This window comes from Haliotis asinina, chromosome 6 (genome assembly GCF_037392515.1).
Source record: "Haliotis asinina isolate JCU_RB_2024 chromosome 6, JCU_Hal_asi_v2, whole genome shotgun sequence".
NCBI classification, from domain to species: Eukaryota; Metazoa; Mollusca; class Gastropoda; order Lepetellida; family Haliotidae; genus Haliotis; species Haliotis asinina.
In genome coordinates this window covers 20,575,309-20,596,467 of record NC_090285.1, presented here as the reverse complement: position 1 = coordinate 20,596,467, position 21,159 = coordinate 20,575,309, and the positions used below count along the sequence as shown (strand labels likewise).

The following is a 21,159-nucleotide window of genomic DNA, read 5'->3' as shown; positions in this document are numbered from 1 at the left end:
TCAAGCATATTGGGTTTGGGTTTGGGAGGGAATCTCCGAAATGCGTGAAAATGAGGCACAACATATGACTTGCATTGAGTAAGTAGTACATTCGAATGACCATCGATGTTTCTTAATAATGCATAAATGTATGAAATGCAGTTTATCCATCCTAACATGCTCGATATATGTTTATTTATTGTGTGACCGTCACCCTCGCTTGCATTGATTTAAGTATGCGTTTTAGATTCACAGCAATTATATGTAAACAAATTTATCAGATTGGAGAAAACAGTAGCAAATGGATTAGTAACAAGGAAATGTAATATTTAATGCAACTGAGTACTTTCTTAATTGATTTACACGCCACATGGTCGAGATAATTGTTTGAAGCGCCCATAAGAGAGTTCTGATTTATATATTGTCAATAACATATAAATGTAAGCGCTCAAAGATGGTTTACCTATTATTCAGTTCACGAGGAATGTGTTCTTTGTTTTGTGAAAACTTTATATATGCAGAGGCCATTAGGCGCCGTTATATTTTACCCCGTTATAAAACCAATCGTGCTGCGAAATCATTTGTTTCCGCCAGTATTAATACTTTAAATGATTCCTAGAGCTTGTCTTATCGTTTCAGCATGCTCCATGTGTTTTTTATTGTTTGAAAATAATCTAAAAAATTATCAATGTTTGATGTCTGTACTTTACGGAAAAAAAATCTTTACGGGTAATAAAATATTGTCTTTGTCATTGTAATTCCCCATACGGGTAAATTTCTGGTGTTCTCCCCCCATGTGATTTTGCCGGAAAGCGGCGTAAACAGTTGCAGTAAAAACGGTTCTCACATGTACACATGTTTTGTTTAATCAAGAAGCACCAAAAATTATATCCCTGTGAGATAGCAAATCAAAATTAAATGAAAGTTTATGTGTCAGGAAGAGACGGCAACTTCAAAAGTATACCCTCCTTATCTTTTTATTCGAATATGCTCAATTCGGCTATGTTAAAATGATTTCGTCTTATCTCATAGAAAATACATGTTCACCATGTCCTCTTGTTTACTTGTTCCAAGCGTCGGACAGCTCTTGTTCACAGGCGGAGTCATCAAACCTAATTCTGAGAGAAATAACCTGGCGTGAGAAATAACCTGGCGTGAGAAATAACCTGGCGTGAATAATAACCCGGCGTGAGAAATAACCCGGCGTGATGATCCGGTTTAAAACTGTTCTTTGTCATAAGAGGCGACCAAATGGTTTGGGTGGTCAGGTTCTCTGAGTTGGCTGACACACGTCATCGTATCAAAATTGCGTTGATCAATGTTCGGGCCGTGGGTCAATGGATTGTCTGGTCCATTATTTACAGACGGCATCCATTTACCTTTATATTGCTGAGCGCACTCACTCACTCAGTGATATATCTGGAGACTAGTCAGTGAGTAAACCTAATTTAACGCCGTTTTGAACAACATTCCTGCTGTATCTCTGCGCGGAGGTTTAAGGTGGTACGAAAGTGAGTGAAGGCGAGGAAGCGAGTGAGTGAGTTTAGTTTCAGGCTGCTTTTAACAGTATTTCGGCAATATCACGACGGAGGGACACCAGAAATGGACTTAACATAATGTAAACATGTAGGTAATCGAACCCGGACCTTCTTCGTGAACACTTTAACCACTCGACTAGACTATCTCACCTCACTGGGTAGGACGCTGGCAAACCTAGAAACCATCGATATGAACCAGGATCAGAAACGATAATCACACATTCTAACTATGCGCGGCGAAATGGGACGCTGGGCCCCCACTAGCAATTACTCCAAAACACCAAACAATCTTTACTGCTATAAAACGCGTTCATGCAAATAATACATACTTTGTAATAACTGATTATAACCATTCTTGGAGACAGTTGAAATGTATTATATATTGATGTGATCCCCTTTATGTATCTTCGCAATGGTTTTGTCTAAAAGTAAAATACTTTATGATTGATACCAAAAACTCCTTCGGGTTTTTGGTTGCGTATTTCCATCTGCATGTTCAGCAGGCTTGTGCTAAGTGTCTGTGCCGAACTCGGCTAATGCCGATTTCCTTGTGCTTGAATGCTCAAATGTGCATTCTTAGGACTCTGATGTTTCTGTGGATTGTTCAGCAGTCGAAATTGCACATCTTAAGCATTTGTTTTAAGGCATTAGCAATGTGCAGCAGTTATAGTGAAAATAACCATATAAAGACCATGAGTCAACAAGAAGTATGGAAGGTATAACACCGTTTTTGCCACAAGACTTATGAAGAAGTATTCCCACACACCTCTAGTCTACAAATAGTTCGATGTAATACCTGGCAGTTTTGTAGCCTTGTGGTTAAAGCGTCCGGTCGCATGCCAAAGGCCCGAGTTCGATTCCCCACATGGGTACAATGTGTGAAGCCAATGTTTGGTGTCTCCCGCCGTGATATTGCAGGAATATTGCTAAAAGCGGCGTAAAACAAAACTCACGCAATCACTCTTTCGAATAATGGTAAGTGCAAAAAATGATTACCATGAATTATGAAAATTCCAATTCACAGACGAATGAAAAGTTATGAAAAGAATGAAAGTTACGAATCTGACTTACTCGATGCCATTATATATATAATGTATCTGAAATAGGCAAGCCACTTCATGAGGGGGCGGCCGGGTCGCTCAGTGTTTAATTCGTCGTCTCATAACGGTGCAGACTCGGGTACAATCATTATCGAATAAGTTCCGATAACTCTCCACTATACCCTGGATGCATCTAAGGCTTAGTCCGATGAGCTTATTACCTCCCTTGATTGGCTTTTTTTCTATCCAATCAGATGTCTACGCTGTGAATTTGAGCATAGTAATCACAACTTACTTTTGCTTCCTAAATTATCTAACCGATTAAACTTGGCAACACAAACTATGCAGCGGTTAACTGGAAGTAGGAGTTCCAGCATGTATTTTTGTAAAGTTTCGGATTTGTCAATTTGTCTGTATGATTTCCCCAAAATATGGGCTGCACTGCGAAAAATCCATCGCAGCTACAACTACTTTCTTTGTTGAGACTGGCAAGCTCGGTTGTAACAGCGGCTTAGCTAATTGGCTGCAGTGAGAATGCGGAGCCAGCAAAAGGAAGTACGATCATTTCATCGGGCCAAGCCGTAGGTGCATCCAGGGTATAGTGAAGACTTATCGGAACGTATTCCCTGGAGATATCGAGGATGGGGTACAATGTGTGAAGCCTATTTCTGGTGTGCCTCGCCGTGATGTTTGCTGGAATATTGCTTAAAGCGGCGTAAACCCGATCTGACTCACTTACCTCATGAGATTTGTGTTTCCACTTCCGAAACTATTTTTCATGCTGTTGTTATTGAATAAACAACACATGTCAGAGAATAGTCAAAAGACAACTTTACACACCTGAACTAAATTCAATATGCATTCATTATATAATGGCATTGCATAAAGTGTCTTGTATATAGTGCACAAGAACAATATGAACAAAAGACATGACAGTATGACTAAGCGGAGCTACTGCTTAAACCTCGTGAAGGAGGTGCGGCCTGTTGAATGATTGCCTTCTGTGAGAGAGTCATAAGTTCCGGTCACATCCCTTGTCTATTAGATACATTGATCGACCTGTGATACACTGATCTGCAACAACCCATGCATGTCGTAAGAGGCGACCAACGGATCTGATGATCATGGACCGCTGACTTGGTTGACACATTTCATCCTATCCCAGTAACACTGGACGATCGTCATGCTTTTGATCACTGGATTGTCTGGTCTAGATTAGATTATATACAGACCGCTGCCATCTAGCTGGAATATTGCTGAGTGTGGCGTTAAGCAACTATAAATACATCAGTCAACCAATGGATATATTAATTTTCCCACGCAACGCGTTTTGCGGTGGATATTTAAATGCAAGACGTGGCAGCATTAAACGTCAGCTTTCTTCCAATTGACCTAATAGTTACTCGAACCTAACACATGCAGGACAAAATCGCAAAATATGTAACACAACCCTTGGTTGACCAGAAAAATATGCATTCAGAGAGGGATGAATACTTATATTGCTGATTCGTAAATAATGTCTTGACATAGAAACGTAACTGGGAGCCGTAGACCTTGCGAGTCATTTGGTGATATGAACTCCTAATGTTGCAATGATGAAAGGATTATCGTTATTCTCCACGTTTCCTCGTTTCTGTCGCTACTGTTATGTCCATACATGGGTGTAATTTTAAGTGTAAATAAAAGTGAATGCGAATGGTATAGGCGGGGTACAACATCGCAGTCTGATGATATCCAGTCCCCCTTTTCCGAAAAGCTATCGTCCAGCGTTCCAAGAGGATACTATGTAGTCATATACGTCCACTCGATGGTCTTGCTATTTCAAGTTCCGTGATAGTTTCACTGTCCTTCGTTGATAGCTGTTTATAATATACTTTCAATTATGTACAATGTCTGTACCTTTATGTAGTCACGATATGGCAGAAATATTTTCGATGTGACGTAAACTTGTAACGCACTCAATCACTTACTGCTATTTCAAGAATGTTTTTTTGGTCCATCCTTCCATAAGAATCGGTCATCTTGTATCAACGTTGCTAATTCCTTATTATATGGCTCAAAGAAATTGTTCAACAAAACACGCGTGGATTCAAACATAGGACCTTTGTTCTTTTTGGACTGTGTCACGTGCTTCCTCTTTGCGTTGGATATCACGTCCATATCTGCGTCCGGTAATCGACCTTGAGGACAGATGATGTTATCAGAATACTTACAAAATAAGCTATGAACTAATTCAATTAGTTTTTAGTTAACGCTGATACAGTTATTGAACATCAAACTTATCCCTATCAAATTTATATGTTAACACTCACATATACAGGGTCCCCATCCACAGAACACTTCGTAGTGTTACGACATTTGTAATGACTGACTACGACGTGTTACGTTAAGTCGTAACGTCACGAACGATTGTGGATCGGGACTCAGGTTAGGTAACTTAACCATATATGAGTCAGTATCGTATCAGTGATTGACTGAATCAGTGACTTTGGTTTTACGCCGGTTTTGCCAATATTTCAGCAGTATCACGGCAGGAGACACCATAAAGGAGCTTCAGGCAAAGTGCCCATGAGGGAAATAAAAGCCTGGTTGGCGTGACGAGCGGAAGCGAACCACAACGCTTCCCCACCACATCTAGCATCATATGAAGAACTCTATACGGATGAATTCGAGGTCTACCATAAGCTTGAAAAGGTCACGACAATATCTGGAGGCCCAAACGGTACGCATGCAGATAGTCATGAGCGTAACATGTACAGATACCAATGATTTCATGTAAACACTTGGATGCATTATAAAACTTAGGTACTGATATAAACGGTGTAAAACACATTCCTTCACTCGTAACCCTAGATAGCATTGAAAACTGTAGGTGTGTCTGTAATAATCCATCATGTTTAGTGTGTTATGGTGACACTGACTGATTTTACTGAACTGCCTTTGGTACTCAAAAAATGATGTTATGATGTAAGTGTTCGGTTGCAAAAATAAAATTTACAATGAAAGGTTACTTACTCATATTGAGGAAGTTGAAAACCATATTCATGTGATTTCTAATATCATGCCCATAGTCTTCATTTCGCAAGATAAGAAAACTCTCTCTTGGGAAGACACGCATCCATTCCTTTAAAAACACCGAGTAGCAGCTAATGTGAATTCGCATCTGAAACAAGATAGTAATAACATAGTAGTAACAAAATGTAGTTTGACGGGTGTTGTTAGGCTAGTGTGATTTAAAAATAAACGGAAACATGTTTGGTTTACCAACAATCCTATGGCAGGGCTTTTTAGGACTTTGCTCTTGATTGCTCATTTTAGCAGGTGTTTTTTGTCTTTTCCGCGCGTGTGTGTGTCCGTTCAAAAAATGTAAATAATACCGATGAAAGTAACGAAGAAAGCCTGCTGGATTAAAAGTCGATTGCACGATTTTGACTATATCATGAATATGTGGAATCACCATGAAATAGTAACTATACCAGGCGGACGCGGGAGGGTTAGCGTGCTCTTGCACCTCTGGCACATCAGTCACAAACACACGGAAACGCTGGACAATATGTGTAAATACATGTCAATGGAAGAAATGTTATCTGCTTAACATGTCTACCATAAAACCTTTGAAAGCTGTATTGAAGCCTTAAATGTTACCTTAATGGAATATGTTAAAAGCAAAGGTGATCACTTTACTCTCCTGCCCTTCAACAAGCTGTTGCTCGAAATAATGGTAGTGAGTGAGTGAGCTTAGTTTTACACTGCGCTCAGCAATATTCCAACTATATGGCGGCGGTCTGTAAATAATCGAGTCTGGACCAACCAATACAGAGATCAACAGCATGGGCATCGATCTGCGCTGTAGGGAACCCATGACATGCGTCAACCAGCCACACCACCCGCTCCCGTTAATGGACGGAAGAAAAAAATGGGCATGTCTTTAGGTTTCATGGTCATCCAAATCCTGGTTGCACTTATGCATGGTTTTGGTTGCGTTCATATTGCCGATATGTACCTAAAGTAGTTGATACATATGTTTTACCAACTGTTTTATTCAAACAATGAATGGAATGCTGTTTACTCACAATGGATGTGCTTTTTGTTTGGTATATGCAGACACCGTTACGATTCGGGTTGGCATTTATCTTCAGCAGCCTGTGCTTGCCGTAAGAGCTGATTTGGTTGACACATGTTGTCGTACCCAAACTACGTTGCCCGAACCTTATAATATAGAGCACTGTATTGTCTGGTCCAGACTCGATTATTTACAAACAGCCGCCAGTTAGCTGGAATATTGTTGCATGCCGCGTTGAACACTGTCAACATCAAGCAGTTAGAACAGCTACAGCCTTTTATGCAGGTCATGAGGGTGAGTCAGGATGTGTTTATTTCGTTTCGGTTCCTCAGTTTCAGTTTTTACGTTCTACATCTACGACGTCATCACGCACTGACTCTCAGAAAACTGTTCCTCTTCTCGCCTCGCTCATTTAGTGGCAAACAGTTCAGGACGTCCGTTATGACGTAAGTAGAGGTGTGACGATACAGAAAATTAACCATACGATACGTATCGCGATATCTTGGAACGATTAACTTCGTTTCGATGCATACCAAGATATGCTATTTTCAGGTATTTTCTTTACGATTGCATATTGTTTATATCAAGTAACAGAGAGTACATTAACAGGTTTAAGGTCAACGATACGTATCGCGATACGTCCGATAAAGTATCACGATTATCGTTACTATCGTGACAGCACTAGACGTAACTCTTTATGGTAGGCAGGTATTCACGATGTCTTAGTTCAAATTTTAATAGCAAAAGTAGTTATCAACAATGGCGAATCGAAATTAAAATCGAAATTAAATCTTACAGACAACAATCAGGTAGAAGTGCGACATTATTCAATATATAATGAACAGCAAAAGAAACCCAAGTTTTGAAAAAACTGAAAAAATAAGCTTTCACGTCTATGTCTTCTATTTAAAAACTTCACGAAAAGCGCAGAGTTGCGCTTCTGTTGCTGTTCAGTATATTGTCATCTTCGTATTATCACACGCCGCATGCACTTACCGGCAAATTGACATACATATCCATATCGAAGATGCACTGTTTCCTCGTCCTGTTTTTCAGACAGTTTTCAATCATAGCTACCGCTCTTATTGCATCTTTGTGGAACTTTTCCGGGGAATTACCATATCCAAGAAAATAATAGTCGGAGTATAGCCTGAAATGATCCGTGGAAACTTGCAAGAATGGTGTTTTTCATCTTGAGAGATCATAACGTTTTAGCAGACGTTCCCCTGCATTGATATATTTGTCTTATTATTTCCCGCCCTGACAAAAAACTGGCTAGTGACAAAATAAACAAATGATAAAAGTCAACGAACCGGGAAGATTTTTAAATGCAATCGGTAGTGAAGTACGCCAATGTACAACTTGAGTGAGGTAAAAAATATGAATGTAAATCTTTTGGGATCAGGAGTCGTGCTGGTTGAGTGGCTTATGGAACTTCACCCGACACCTATGATCTGTCAGCAGGATTCATGGGACTTCACCCGACACCTACATCTCAGCAAGGTTCATGGGACGTCACCCAACCCCTATCTGTCAGCAGGGTTCACGCGACTTCACCCGACACCTTCCTGTGAGAAGGGTTGAGGGGGCTTCACCCGACACCTGTCAGCAGGGTTCCTGAGACTTCACCCCACACGTACCTGTCAGCAGGGTTCCTGAGAATGACGAGCAGCTTCGGATCAGGATACATATGCCTCATGAGATGTGGAGTCATAATCAGTGGCTCTGCCAGGTGGTCATTTTGTGGGATACGGGGCCACCCTCGGAAGTCCCATAAATCCATTGGCGTGCCTTCACCTGTTAAGAACATTTTACAGAAAGAACTGGAAAAGATGTCTGAATAAACCATTCGTCTTTTTTTCATTGCATTTCATGTTATTCAGTAATACGACCGGTGAAGGTCCCGGGGTAGAATGGGCCTTCAGCAACCCATGCTTGCCATAAAAGGCGACTATGCTTGTCGTAGGAAGCCTCGCTGACTTGGTTGACACATGTCATCGGTTGCGCAGATCGATGCTCATGTTGTTGGTCACTGGATTGTCTGGTCCATACTCGATTATTTACAGACTGCCGCCATATAGCTGGAATATTGCTGAGTGCGGCGTAAAACTAAACTCACTCACTCACTCATTTATTCAGTAATACATGGTGATACTACACGACGAAATATCAATTGCGGTATTTTTAGATTTGATGTATTTTTTATGACTGGAAGTTTCAATTAGTAACTGAGATTGTTATTGACTGTACCCTTAAATGGGTTAAAGTGTTGTAAAATTATTGTCTTCCTGAAAGGATATATAAGTCCTGAAACATACAAAGAAAATATACACTTACCAGATTTTTAAACGGAGTATTTTGTGATTTTAAAGTATGGCTATATTGCACTGTAATCGCCAGCAGCTTAGGGCATATCTTAATAAATCCAGCTAGGGTCCATGAGGGCATCAAAAGTACTGTAAGTTCCCATCGTCCCTAGTATGGTGTTCAGCCTTCAGTTGCAGTCGATTTATAACCTGTTTTGTATAGTGTATTGTCCAAATGATGTCATTATTTTTATGTTACACGCTAGTTTTAATTCTGACTGTGATACGCCAGCTGTTTTACTGTCCTTTACTGAAAGGAGTATACATATATATCTTTCTCATAAATGTCAATTTTTTTTCTCGTCACGATGTAACTGAAATATTGCAAATGTGGCGATACATTTTAACTCACTCACTCACTCACTCACTCAATGTACTAAAATAAAAGTAACTATGCCGCACAGCTATATGGCGGCGGTTTGTAAATAATCGAATCTGGACCAGCCATGTTGTCATCAATAACATAATCATCGAACTACGTAACTGGGATGCGATGACATGGGGTCAACCAAGTCAGCGAGCCTGACCCCCCGATCCAGGCAGTCGCCTCTAACGACAAGCATGGGTTACTGAAGACCAGTTCTATCCCAGATATTTTCTGTGTAAGTCCGCAGTGAGCATAAACTAGAAATCTGTGATAACGTTAGAGAGTTTCGAACGTCTTTCGATGGATAAGTATGTTGTACAAACATGTTCATAATGAAGCAACAAATTGCCATGGCAATAAATCAATAGCCACGTTGGACAGAACAGATGTGACCACGTCTCTTGATTATATGTGTATGTACGTGGATGTGTCAATAAGTTAATCAATTTCTCGAAACCCTTAATGCATCCCTGTATTTATGCATAACACGTCCATTTGTTTTCTGGAAACCCATTTGTCTAGAAACTCTAGGCGTTTTGGCAAGTATCGAACAAAGATTTGTTCAATGCAACGTGCCACAATTATGGGCATACACTAATAGAAGATTTTTAACTAAGCTCAAATTTTAAACTGTTTCGGGAACATACTCAGCTGCTCAGAACTCGTGTTTTGTTTCCAGTGTAAATGCAGATGTATATAAAAGCCATTAAAAGTACCATAGCATATAATGCAATGCAGTTCATTTTAATTGAAACAGATTAAAGCATTAATTTCTATTTCTGCTAGGAATCAAGAAATTACTAGATTCTGATTTTTTTTTTTGGAAAAATCAGACGGCATCAATTCTGGATTAACGCGCATCTGATTTTAAGGACGCTTCACCGCGAATTAACAAATCTTATTGTATGAAGTACTTCCGTGTGGCCCCAATGATGGAGGGTAACCCCATGGATTTTGACGCGGACTTTTTTACATGGGCAAATCGAAAAATGTTTGAATTAAAAATGCGTGATTTCACGGCGGTTCACTGCGCACGTGTATACAACTCTGCAGCACTACTTCTGCTTGATTACCAACATGACTAATGACAACACAACGCTCGTGATGGAAATGCTGATAAAACATATATTAAAACTAAAAAGATATAATTTTATATAATTTTGCCCCCCACTTCACTTCCATATCACCTTCAGTTATAAAAATATTCACACTCAGTTACAATACACAACCCCAGGCATAAACCATGGCCATGTCTTAACATGCAAATACGTCCATACAAAATTTTTAGCAAAACGTTAATTAACAGATATCTACCTGGAAACTGGTGTATTTGTTTCCATTAGAATGGAATATTTGCATAATAACGGTCTGGCGAAAAACCAAATTCATGCCACTCAAACTCCAGCATGCCCAATTGGATCGTTCACAAAAATATAAATAAAACTGAACCACCTGAGTTCTGTTGTCTGCCATCTAGCCCGCAATGTTCGTACACTTTGAAAAAGCTTGGACACAATCCAGTCCCAAATGATGACAACAATGTTCCAAGGAATCTCAAGTTAGTAGCATGCTTCACAAACTTTGAGAAAGCAGCACTGTCATTCTTTCGTCGCATACGGGGATGGAGGCGTGGACGTGAAAGCATGATCGACATTCGCCGTCTTTGATGAGTTACAGGTCGTAGGTCGTACAGAAAAGGATCTGTTCTTCGAATTGCAGGGTTCAGATTCGACAGTCATTCAAGTTTTTTTCATTGCCATTTCAATTTTCAAATGTTCGCAACACGTATTTACTGGCTTGTCCGCCATTTCGAACTGTTGCGTAACTCTACTTCCATCAGTTCCAAGAAGATAAGTAGGTCAGACGATTCCATTATAGTAGGGTGGTGGGGGAGTGGTGAGGATTCAGAAAAACGGCACACAGAACAATGTTTTCGTTTTAGTCGTATGGAGTTGGGATTATGAAAACAAAGGTACTACATTGATGTGTAAATAGTAGCTTGTTTTCTTTGAGGAGAATAGTTTATATACTGTAATGTTAAAATAATTTAAAAAATACGAACGTCATCAAGCACACCGCTAATTTTCCAATAGTCGTGTATCGCAAGTAAAAGAATAGCCTATTTCATTTGAGTTGTAGAACGGAAGCGATTACGGAAACGTTATGTTTTAAGCCGATCCGGTGTTTTTACGTGAAATACATAGCATTTCTTCTCCGAGGGGCGATGATTTTCGTAGATAGGTTTTTTGGCGTACAAATAAAAAAGTTGTCTTTTCCCGAGTTCCAAGCAATGCTACTCGGTACAAAGTGCACCGACTTTGATAATTTTGGATTTCTTCGAAAGGGTATTTATCTGGCTTTATTTCAGTAAGAATCGCGGCTGTATATTCCACAATTCCCCACCCAGGAGTAATCGAGAGTGGGGTGTTTGACAACTTTGTACGCGTTTACATCCCTTTCCTTCTTTATGTGTGTATAGATATCAGTGTACGCTGGTTGCACCCAGGACGTATTATTTTCAGCATTGCAAGCCCGTGTGGTTTACGCAACCTTCTGCAAGTTTATTTCATGTGGCTGCAAGTTCGTGTACTGGTGTTAGTGAAACTATCATAGATATTTTGTAGGCCTATACAATACCAACAAATCACTTTCATCATGACATTGGATAACGTCTTGCTCAGAAACTGTCATTCTGTTTGCAAAGCACTACCTCTTGTCATGCATGATAGTTACACCTTCGAAACAGAAGAATGCTTGATCGCTCCAGATTGAGTATTGTTCATAACTGTCAAGTACTGGAAAAATGTCAGCAAGCGTTCACCGTTTCATGTACGATCGATCAGCACATATGTTGTCGTGAGTGAGGCCGATTAGCAAATCATATACAGCAGCTTATGCGTGAGGATAAGGCTTAAACTTTAAGCTCTAAACCGAAAATGATTCATGAAATCTCTGTTGAATTGACGGGAGAAGAGTTTCGTTGTTAATGAGGTAAAATACATTTTACCCTATGCGCTTAGTGGCTGCAAGAGTTGTATTACTCCCCAGGGATTTGAGACTGACATCCAGTGATCGAGGGAAACACTACCAGAGCCTTGAGCATGCACTAGTGCTCATATATGTGCGACACACACACACACACACACACACACACACACACACACACACACACACACACATATATATATATATATATATATATATATAATGCGTAGAACAATGCACGTGCTATTGATCACTGGATTGTCTGGTCCAGACTCAATTATTTATGGACAGCTGCCATATAGCTGAAATACTGCTAAGTGCGGCGTAAAACTAAACTCACTCACTACTGAAGAAAATTTTCTTACAAACAGTTGTTAATGGTCTATGCTGAGTTTCTTTTATTCTATAAATCATCACTATGGATATATCAATATTTTCGTTTAAGAGACTCAACAGCCTCTTTACCCACTCTTTTTAATGTGGTAACCAAATTTATCACCTACGAGTGCGCAAATATTGGGGTTAATAGTTTTCATGCGACACCATAGGATAAAGTATTACTTTGTCCTGGTGACATAACGTCATGAATAATCCTATGACGTCACGTTTCTTCTACGACGTTGCGCTCTACATGAGGCGATGGCGGGTAGCCAGCCTCGTTTGAAAGTGGAATTGTGTTTATTTTCCTCAGTCTGACGACTTCGGTAATGAATAGAATATTATACTCTTGCTCATATCTATGTTTATGATATCCGTGCCTAATGTCAGTATACCAACACTCAGACGCTCGTGCCGTGAACACATCATGACACTGGTACACAATATATATATTTGATTAAAACAACGTTTGTCCAAAATGACAGTATGTCTCAATAATATAGTTATGCATCTACTAATTAAATGCAAATCAAATGATTTCCTGGAGAATCTATATTTTTAATCTAGATCATTGTGAACTTGGGATCCTTTTAAACCATTATATTGGCTATGTGCGATAGACCTATTGTGAGATTCTTGTTCGTGAATAATAAAACAAGAGTGTCAATATAGTGCCACTAAAGTGTATCACAAGTGATGACAAGGTTTTTGTGACAAGGCTATCAACATTTGAGAGATACATGATATGGCTTGGAGACCATACAGACAAACTGCATGTCAGCTGTCGCTTGCCGTGTATCTTGGGAATCCGATCATTCCTGAAAGACTGAGTGAGTGAGTTTAGCTTTACACACCACTCACTAATGTTCCCGCTATATGGCGGCTGTCTATAAATAATCCAGTTTGGATCACACACTCCAGTGATCAACAGCATGAGCATCGGCCTGCGCAATTGGGAACCGATGACCTGTGTCAGCGAGCGTGACCACCGTTAGTCGCCTCTCACGACAAGTATAGTCGCCTTTTATGGCAAGCATGGGTTGCTTGTTTCTCCTGCACTTGTACATATCGTAATGTTAAATCTTAATCTTTCAGTCATTTTATAAATGTGTAATTTAGACAAACATGCATTTTTCAGAATTAGCTTTGAGACCTGAGCGCCTACGTGTTTAAATCATTGATATAATACGTTCAGAATTCAGGCTACATGTACACAAATCGATTTTACAACCTCCACCAGCAGCCCTATCAGACATGTGTGCCATGTCTGATTTATGCTTACTGCTATCATAATATCACGATAGTAGTCTATATGTGTTTTTGTGCCGTTTTTCGGCTAAGTTTTTAGTTCTGGATCCCGATATCGATCCACGAAACGTGCTCAGCGCTACGACAAACGTAAGCCTGTGGTAAACTATAGAGTTATGACAGGTTGTTCTTAACGTTACGAACGTTTTTTGGATCGACACTCAGGCTATGTGTCTGCAGTTCATTTTGTGAATTTTCGAAGCGCAACCGACATCTCCACAATAATCATCGTTACAACAAATACGGGCCAATTCTAATCCATTCTACTTCACTCCACATCTTCACCATCACCGAAATTCGTCACCTATGTTCCGCTCATCACCTGATGACAAGTCTTGTGGTCACCAAAAGTGACTACTGTACTATGACATGCCTGGATATGTACTTTCCAGACTTCTAAGAATTCAGAACTCTGCTGGTTAAGTTGCCCCCGTGTTCCACTGAGTCTCCCATTCTCGAACAACTTCACTGGCTCCCCATAACCTTCAAATCAATTTCAGGTTACACAGCTGCATTTATGATAATGGCTTTCTCGAATGTCTGACGAATATTGCAACTTTCCACACTCCCAGCAGATTTCGCCAGTAACTCCCTTCTTCCCTCCCAGGCAACCATCACGACCACTGTGGGCTACAGAGCTTTCTCAGCGGCAGCTCCACTACACTGGAACTACCTCCCGATCACTATCAGAGAAAACAACCGTAAAGACTTCCAAAATAGAGCCACAAAACCCATTTGTCCACAACATCCCTCTCATAGTCTTACAGACTTTCTTATTCAGCGTGGGGCGGTGGGTTAGACTAGAGGTTAAAGTGTTCACCCGTCACGCCGAAGACTCGGGTTCAATTTCCCACATGGATACAATGTGTTAAGGCTATTTCTGGTGTTCCCCGGCTTAATATTGCTGGAATATTGCTAACAATGATGTAAACCTAATCGTACTCACTCTTATTCGGCGTCCTTTTAGCAAATACCTATATGAATTATTTGAATATGAATTTATTTATTATTATTTTAGTATTATTATCATTATTACAGTCCCCGTTCACTGAACTGTAGAACTACCACCTACCGCCTACAGCCTTCCGTATTACCATAATTATTATTATGTACCAGATCTATATTGTAGGCCTAAGACCACGTTATTTTGTGGATTACTTGCTTGGACCTTTTACGTCGTTACGCTCAAATGTAAGCAATACACAGTAATCCAGCAGAGATGCAAAGGCATTTATCACCAAGACTGGTATAATGAAATAACGTCATCAACTTGTGTCAGCTACTGTTCAGAACATGCATTTTACATTCATACAGAAGTGCATCGATCAGAGATCAATCATATCAACATAAGCGTCGCTTACTAAAGTTGGATGTAACTTTCACAACTTGAAGGTCCAAATTGTAAATGTATTAGATATCCAGTGTCCGTTTTGTAATCTGTCTCAGGAAGGGTGAAGAGTACCATGTATTACTTATGTATCCTAAATATTTAGAAATATGAGAGAGTAACTCCCTTCTTTATTTCTTCTACAACCAGCCGTCAAAACATACATACCATACGCTACTTCGCACCGAACATATTGACTCATTGTTTGAGGTAGCCCTTGTGTTGTCTCATATATTTAGGATGAGAAAAAAAAGTACATTATCAATAATTATCTGTTGATTTTTTTATGTCTCTATAGTTCGCAAATTCGCAGGTTGCGCATGAATTCACTGTTTAACTTTTACTCATGTACTGTTTGCCTCGGGCACACCTATGCAAAAAGAAGTAAAAAATGACGAACACGTGATATCACGCTATACTAACAATACCATTTGTCTAGTATTAAGGAGAAGTGACACAACATGTCCAAAATCATACGCGCAAAATTATACGGAGTCAATACAAGATTACAACTTCAGGAGAATATGTCTATATCACAAATTCTATATGAAAGGACATTAAAATAAGAAATAAGACTTCGCTATTTTGTAAAATATTGCTAATTTTCCAATATTTTCTAGAATATCAGAGTGAAAAATGAAATTCATTTTCATTATAGGTTGAATTAAAAAGATTCGAAGAGTTTCATTTGTGGTGTCTTAATCCATCGTCCTGTTTCAAATGGATGGTAATAGTTTGAGGCCGATTATTACACGATTATTACAACGTAATACGTTAATATTCAGATAGGTTTCGTATTTCAACTCAGAATTGAATAAATATATTATAAATAGCTCCCTCCGAGGATGTCTGTGTTCTATATCCAAGTCTGTTAAATTTCTTTCAGTCAGTTTTAAACAAGCGCTTTAAGACTATATATGCCCGTACAGCCTAAATATAAACATAATTTTGTCAAAAGTGTCCTCCATTTACAGTCAAATATGTGCATATTTGTGTGGTTAATTAGACGCTTGCAACTTAATCTTGATAACAGATATATTTACCTTGATGTACAAGGGATACATTGCAAGTGTTATCTTGTGGAGAGAAATAAATTATAAAGTCAAGCACATATGTCAGTGCAGATCCATTTCCTTAGTGTGACAAGTGGTAGTTCGGATCACTTCCTGGTCTACCTCTCTGACAAGTGTTATCTGACATAGCTCCAAGGCCGACAGGACTAGATACGCAATGTCTTTTTAGAAAGGGGTGAAATGTAACGTATGTTACAATTTCGAGGTGAAGTACAAATTAAAAACTAGAATTTGTAAGAAGTTATAATTAATGAAGCATAACATGTGACATCACCAGTGATAGTCGTGTATGATAATGCAACATGATAAACGGAAAAGACAATTTGACTCCGATAAAAGATATACTGAACGCAACATCTGGTCACCGTGGCATTTCACACCACGCATAAACAAAACGTAATGTACTTACACACAAACGCCAAAACATGTTGAAATTCACAACTAATCATTGAGCCAGTTAAGCCTGACGTGCCTTCGAGAGAGCATCTCGATGACCAGACACAATGGCAAATGATGGGTACAATGGAAGGGCGAGGATGTCATTATTACAAGTTGCCGAATTTGTTCCATTTAGAATTATTGGCAAAAACGTTGAACAACTAAGGCAGAACTGAACATTTGACTTTCATAAAATAATCTCTTCCAACACACACACTCACTCATTCAGTCCAGAGTTAGTTTACAGATAAAATAAATGTCGGCGTATACATGAATAATCACACCGAAAATAAAAGCAAAAAGTGAATGTATTGACGACTGTATATTAGAAATATTTTTAGCATTGTCTTTGCATTCTGAAGGTCTTTTTTGTATCAAAACCAATGCGTGAACGGCCACATGAAACTATTTTCAACTTTGTGTTCTTAATATTTTTCATCAATGCCACCGATGCAACAACAACAGTGGTAACTCTGTGTTAGGTCTTTCAGTTTACACAATAAGGTGATCTGCATTATGATACATGCTGCACAAGATGAGATAGGTTGACAGTATGGATTATTTTCACGGCATTCAATTGTCAGTTGGGAGTCAGGAACACCATCTGGTCCTTATGCCAGATGTGAAATATAAATACATGTATTGATCAGCTTCAGTATACAATTCCTTTATCGACTTACTATGTTATGCATTATGCGACAACGATAGAATGTCTTGGAGTCAAACAAATGCCAAGAACATAATCACAGCACCTGTAACGATATTTTCTTTTAGTGTCATGATCAGTACGTTTGTTTTAGCATTTAGTTTAAAAGATGCTGGGTGTAATCTATTGATGCACCAGTGTTAACTCGAAAATGCGTTTTCTTGCTTGAGTGGTTTTTATTTATCTTCGCTGCCTGAAAACATGGCTCACAAGAGAAACTCGTACACGCATCTTATGTTATGTGGATAATACCGTTGTGCCGAATAAAAGGGATCCACATAAGTGAGTGGGTGAGTGAGTTTAGGTTTACGTCGCACTCAGGAGCGTCCCAGATGCGATTATACGATGCCATGTAGAAAGTGGTCAAATGCAACATATGTCATATTCGGGATTTCAGCTGACGTAAGTGGAAGTCGTGGTGGCTGAGCGGGCTAGGCGGTTGACTTTGTGTACTGGCGATTAGGTGCCTGACTCTGCGGGTTCGAATCCCAGATGGGACTCAACCAAAACATATTAGAATTTGCACTTTAATAAGAAAGTGAAATCCCAAATATGACATATGTTGCGTTCCAGCTGCGGTCCGTAAATAATCGAGTCCAGACTGGATAGTCCGGTGATGAAAAGCATCAACATCGGTCGACGCAACTGATGTACGATGAAATGCGCCAACCCAACCAGCAGGTCTGATCACCTGATCCAGTAAGTCGCCTATTAAGACGGTGGGGTACCTGAGTGGTTAAGGCTTTCGATAGTAACGCCGAAGACCCGGGTTCGATTCCCCACATGGGTATATTGTGTGAAGCCCATGTCTGGGGTCCTCTGCCGTGATATTGCTGTAACACTGCTAAAAGCGGGATAAAACTGAACCCTCTCTCTCAGAGAAGCAGGAATACCACGACGTTTCGGAGGGTAAGTTTGCCCCGTGACCAAACGAAGAAGCAAGCATAGGCTTCACCACGTCGCGTTATTCATAACAAATCTTGCTTTTCTTATGCATTACACTTCTAATTGCCCTTCAAACGTTTGACATGTGTGTTCAACATTCATGAGATAGCCTACTGTCTTACCGGTGATGTGAGAATGGTATCCGTCAACTTCACGCAGGTGTATGCTGTGCGAGGCTTGTTTGAAATGAAGAAGGTACTTGTCAAACGTTTTCCTCGTAGGAACAAAGTTATTCTTCATCCATACACCTGTAAATGACGTACAAATAGATTTGTTGTATAATCCCAAAATTCGCTGCCACCATGATGAAAACTGGAATCGGTTCTTCGTTTACGAGCGCAGCCGGGCACCCCTGTCTCAGGAACCGCCTATGATCATAGAATAATAACAGTCTATACACGGACAAGTCTTACAAGAAACGTTTTAAACCTCTTGTGCATTTTGAAGAATAATCTGATATGAAATCTGATATAAAAATGTCTCGATCATCCTATATTCCTATATTACTACGCCCACTGATCATATTCGATGCAAAACGGCATCTTTACATTGTGAAATCTCCAAATATATGCTTTGAACTATAGGCTTAAGGGCATACCCCGAATTCATATCATCATGTACGAAACACTATAATTTACCTTCCCAACGCAGTAATTGTACCTACGTGGCAAACGCCGTTCACTGATTGTTCTTATGAAATGTATGTATGAGATCATGCGAGACGTTTAGATGGCATTTTTCTTGCTTTTAGAATACACCTATTCACCATTCTCACAAGTAATCCCGAGCTTACCATATCTCGTCCAACACCAGTAGTAACATTCCTTAAACAATCCACATCCAGCCGGTTCCATCTCAGGATGCTGCAAGATCCTGTCAAAAAGATCCGTGGAGCCACATTTATCAGCTCCTAAAAGATGAAAATACGGCATGCATTTGATTGTCTCCTTGCCCTCTTTGGTGACATCCTTCCAGCATGGGTTTTTGTAGCCTGGCAGAAACTTGGGTCTTTTCTGTAACAAACACAAAGATTCTTGAATTTACCACCAATTAACCTCGTAAAAATTCCACCTCAAAGTATTTTTAATAAACAGTACACAAACCTCCACATACACAGATGCCATTGTGTCCATCTATCATCGTGGTTTTGTTGAAAATATACCATCATGAAAGTTTACGAGAAATATGGGCATCTTAAAAAAATGGCAGTTTACCTTGCAAAATAGATCTTCTGACATGAGGGGGTCGGAAGTTCCGTTGCATAACGACGATGTATATTCATATGTCCATTTCGACTCATATACATATCCCACTTTCGTATCAGACTTAGTCCAGGTAATGACACTTGGAGATATGTTTGGTGAAACCTTTGCAAGGATCCTATGAGATACGTAGTATTTCATCTGGCTTTCACTTGATATCATCAGAAACACAACCATTGCCAACAAGCTTAGAACAGCTACAAGAAATGCCTTCTTCTTCAGTCTCATCCCTGTGAGAACTGAGATCTTGGATTCTACAAAAGAAATAATACAATACTTCATTTTCATATTTTGAATGAATGGCTTAGATTTGATGTCCATTCTCAGTACTTCAACTCTGCCCACCTGAAGCAACTGCGTCGCTACCGTGGTTACAATGTTAAAATGTTACAATTTTGCTGAAGAGGTTGGGCAAACCCTCAATACTGTCTAAATGTAAGCTCTCGAACCGGGCTTACACGAATACATTGGCTTGCTACGAGCCCGATTTGGAAGGCAAACCCAACACGTTTACCTCTCTGATAAATCCAACGATTGCGGATCAAATATCATAATTAAGGTGAATTTACGAACTGAACCAGCTGTCAAAGGATTCCGACACACTTTGCAGGACGCAAGTGTTCGTAATACAGTCCGTTTAAAGACTACAATCAGTGTGCCAATATATATTTGGACAACGGTCATGTCCAAGCGTGGAGGTTCCAGGAGAATGGCGGCGTCAACTTAATAAAAACTGTTGGTGTCACAGAAGAACTAAAGCAAACGTTTTTCTGATAGATACTGTAATCCAGATATGGGAATATCAACATGAATTAACTAACCTGCCATGGCTGTATAGTGTCTCTGCTGAGTACTGTATTTGGTTTACACAACTTCACGTAGTGGGTTTTACTAAGATGTGACTATGTAGACACCACATCTGTGTTCAACGCTGCATTGAATTCACATCAAATGAACTTGATTGGACAGGACAAATGCAAAGATCAATATGTAATGGGCAGCGTGTTGACTTTGGTTCGACAGCAAGATGTAATAAATACTTGAATGAAGGAGTGTATGAAAGGTTTGCAGGTTCAGATAATAAATCAATTTGAAAGATTTAAGGGGTTGTGACGCTGAAAGTCTATACACTATGTTATCTCCGCATATGCTGGTAGATAAGAGGAATATACTCTTTTCTGATCCAAGATAGATAAAAAAATCAGATGTAATCGCCAGGGTGTTGATATCATACATTTGTTCATGTCTGATCTTGACGTTTGAACTATACGTATCATCCTCGCGACAGTAGAGTATGCCCGAGGAAATGAGAGTGAAATATCCT

General features: G+C 39.6%; 1 protein-coding gene across 1 annotated transcript; it reads right to left on the bottom strand.

Annotated features, from left to right (window-relative positions):
* Nucleotides 1-3,403: 3,403 nt before the first annotated feature.
* LOC137287389 (carbohydrate sulfotransferase 15-like) lies at nucleotides 3,404-20,773 on the bottom strand. The gene is made up of 8 exons (XM_067819648.1): nucleotides 20,657-20,773; nucleotides 19,788-20,089; nucleotides 19,367-19,586; nucleotides 18,696-18,821; nucleotides 8,261-8,417; nucleotides 7,617-7,770; nucleotides 5,573-5,720; nucleotides 3,404-4,737 (listed from the first exon to the last, which is right to left on the bottom strand). Exons 1-8 carry the CDS (start codon nucleotides 20,661-20,663, stop codon nucleotides 4,535-4,537), a joined length of 1,317 nt encoding a protein of 438 aa, XP_067675749.1. The 5' UTR covers nucleotides 20,664-20,773; the 3' UTR covers nucleotides 3,404-4,534.
* Between the last annotated feature and the right edge of the window lie 386 nt (nucleotides 20,774-21,159).

Bases quoted from the DNA above. Each gene is read 5' to 3' on its own strand.
- LOC137287389 (XM_067819648.1), bottom strand. The intron at 19,587-19,787 runs GTAAACTGCCAT...TGTTTGTTACAG, and splicing joins CAGAAGATCTATTTTGCAAG to AAAAGACCCAAGTTTCTGCC. The intron at 18,822-19,366 runs GTAAGCTCGGGA...CGTCATTTACAG, and splicing joins CTGGTGTTGGACGAGATATG to GTGTATGGATGAAGAATAAC.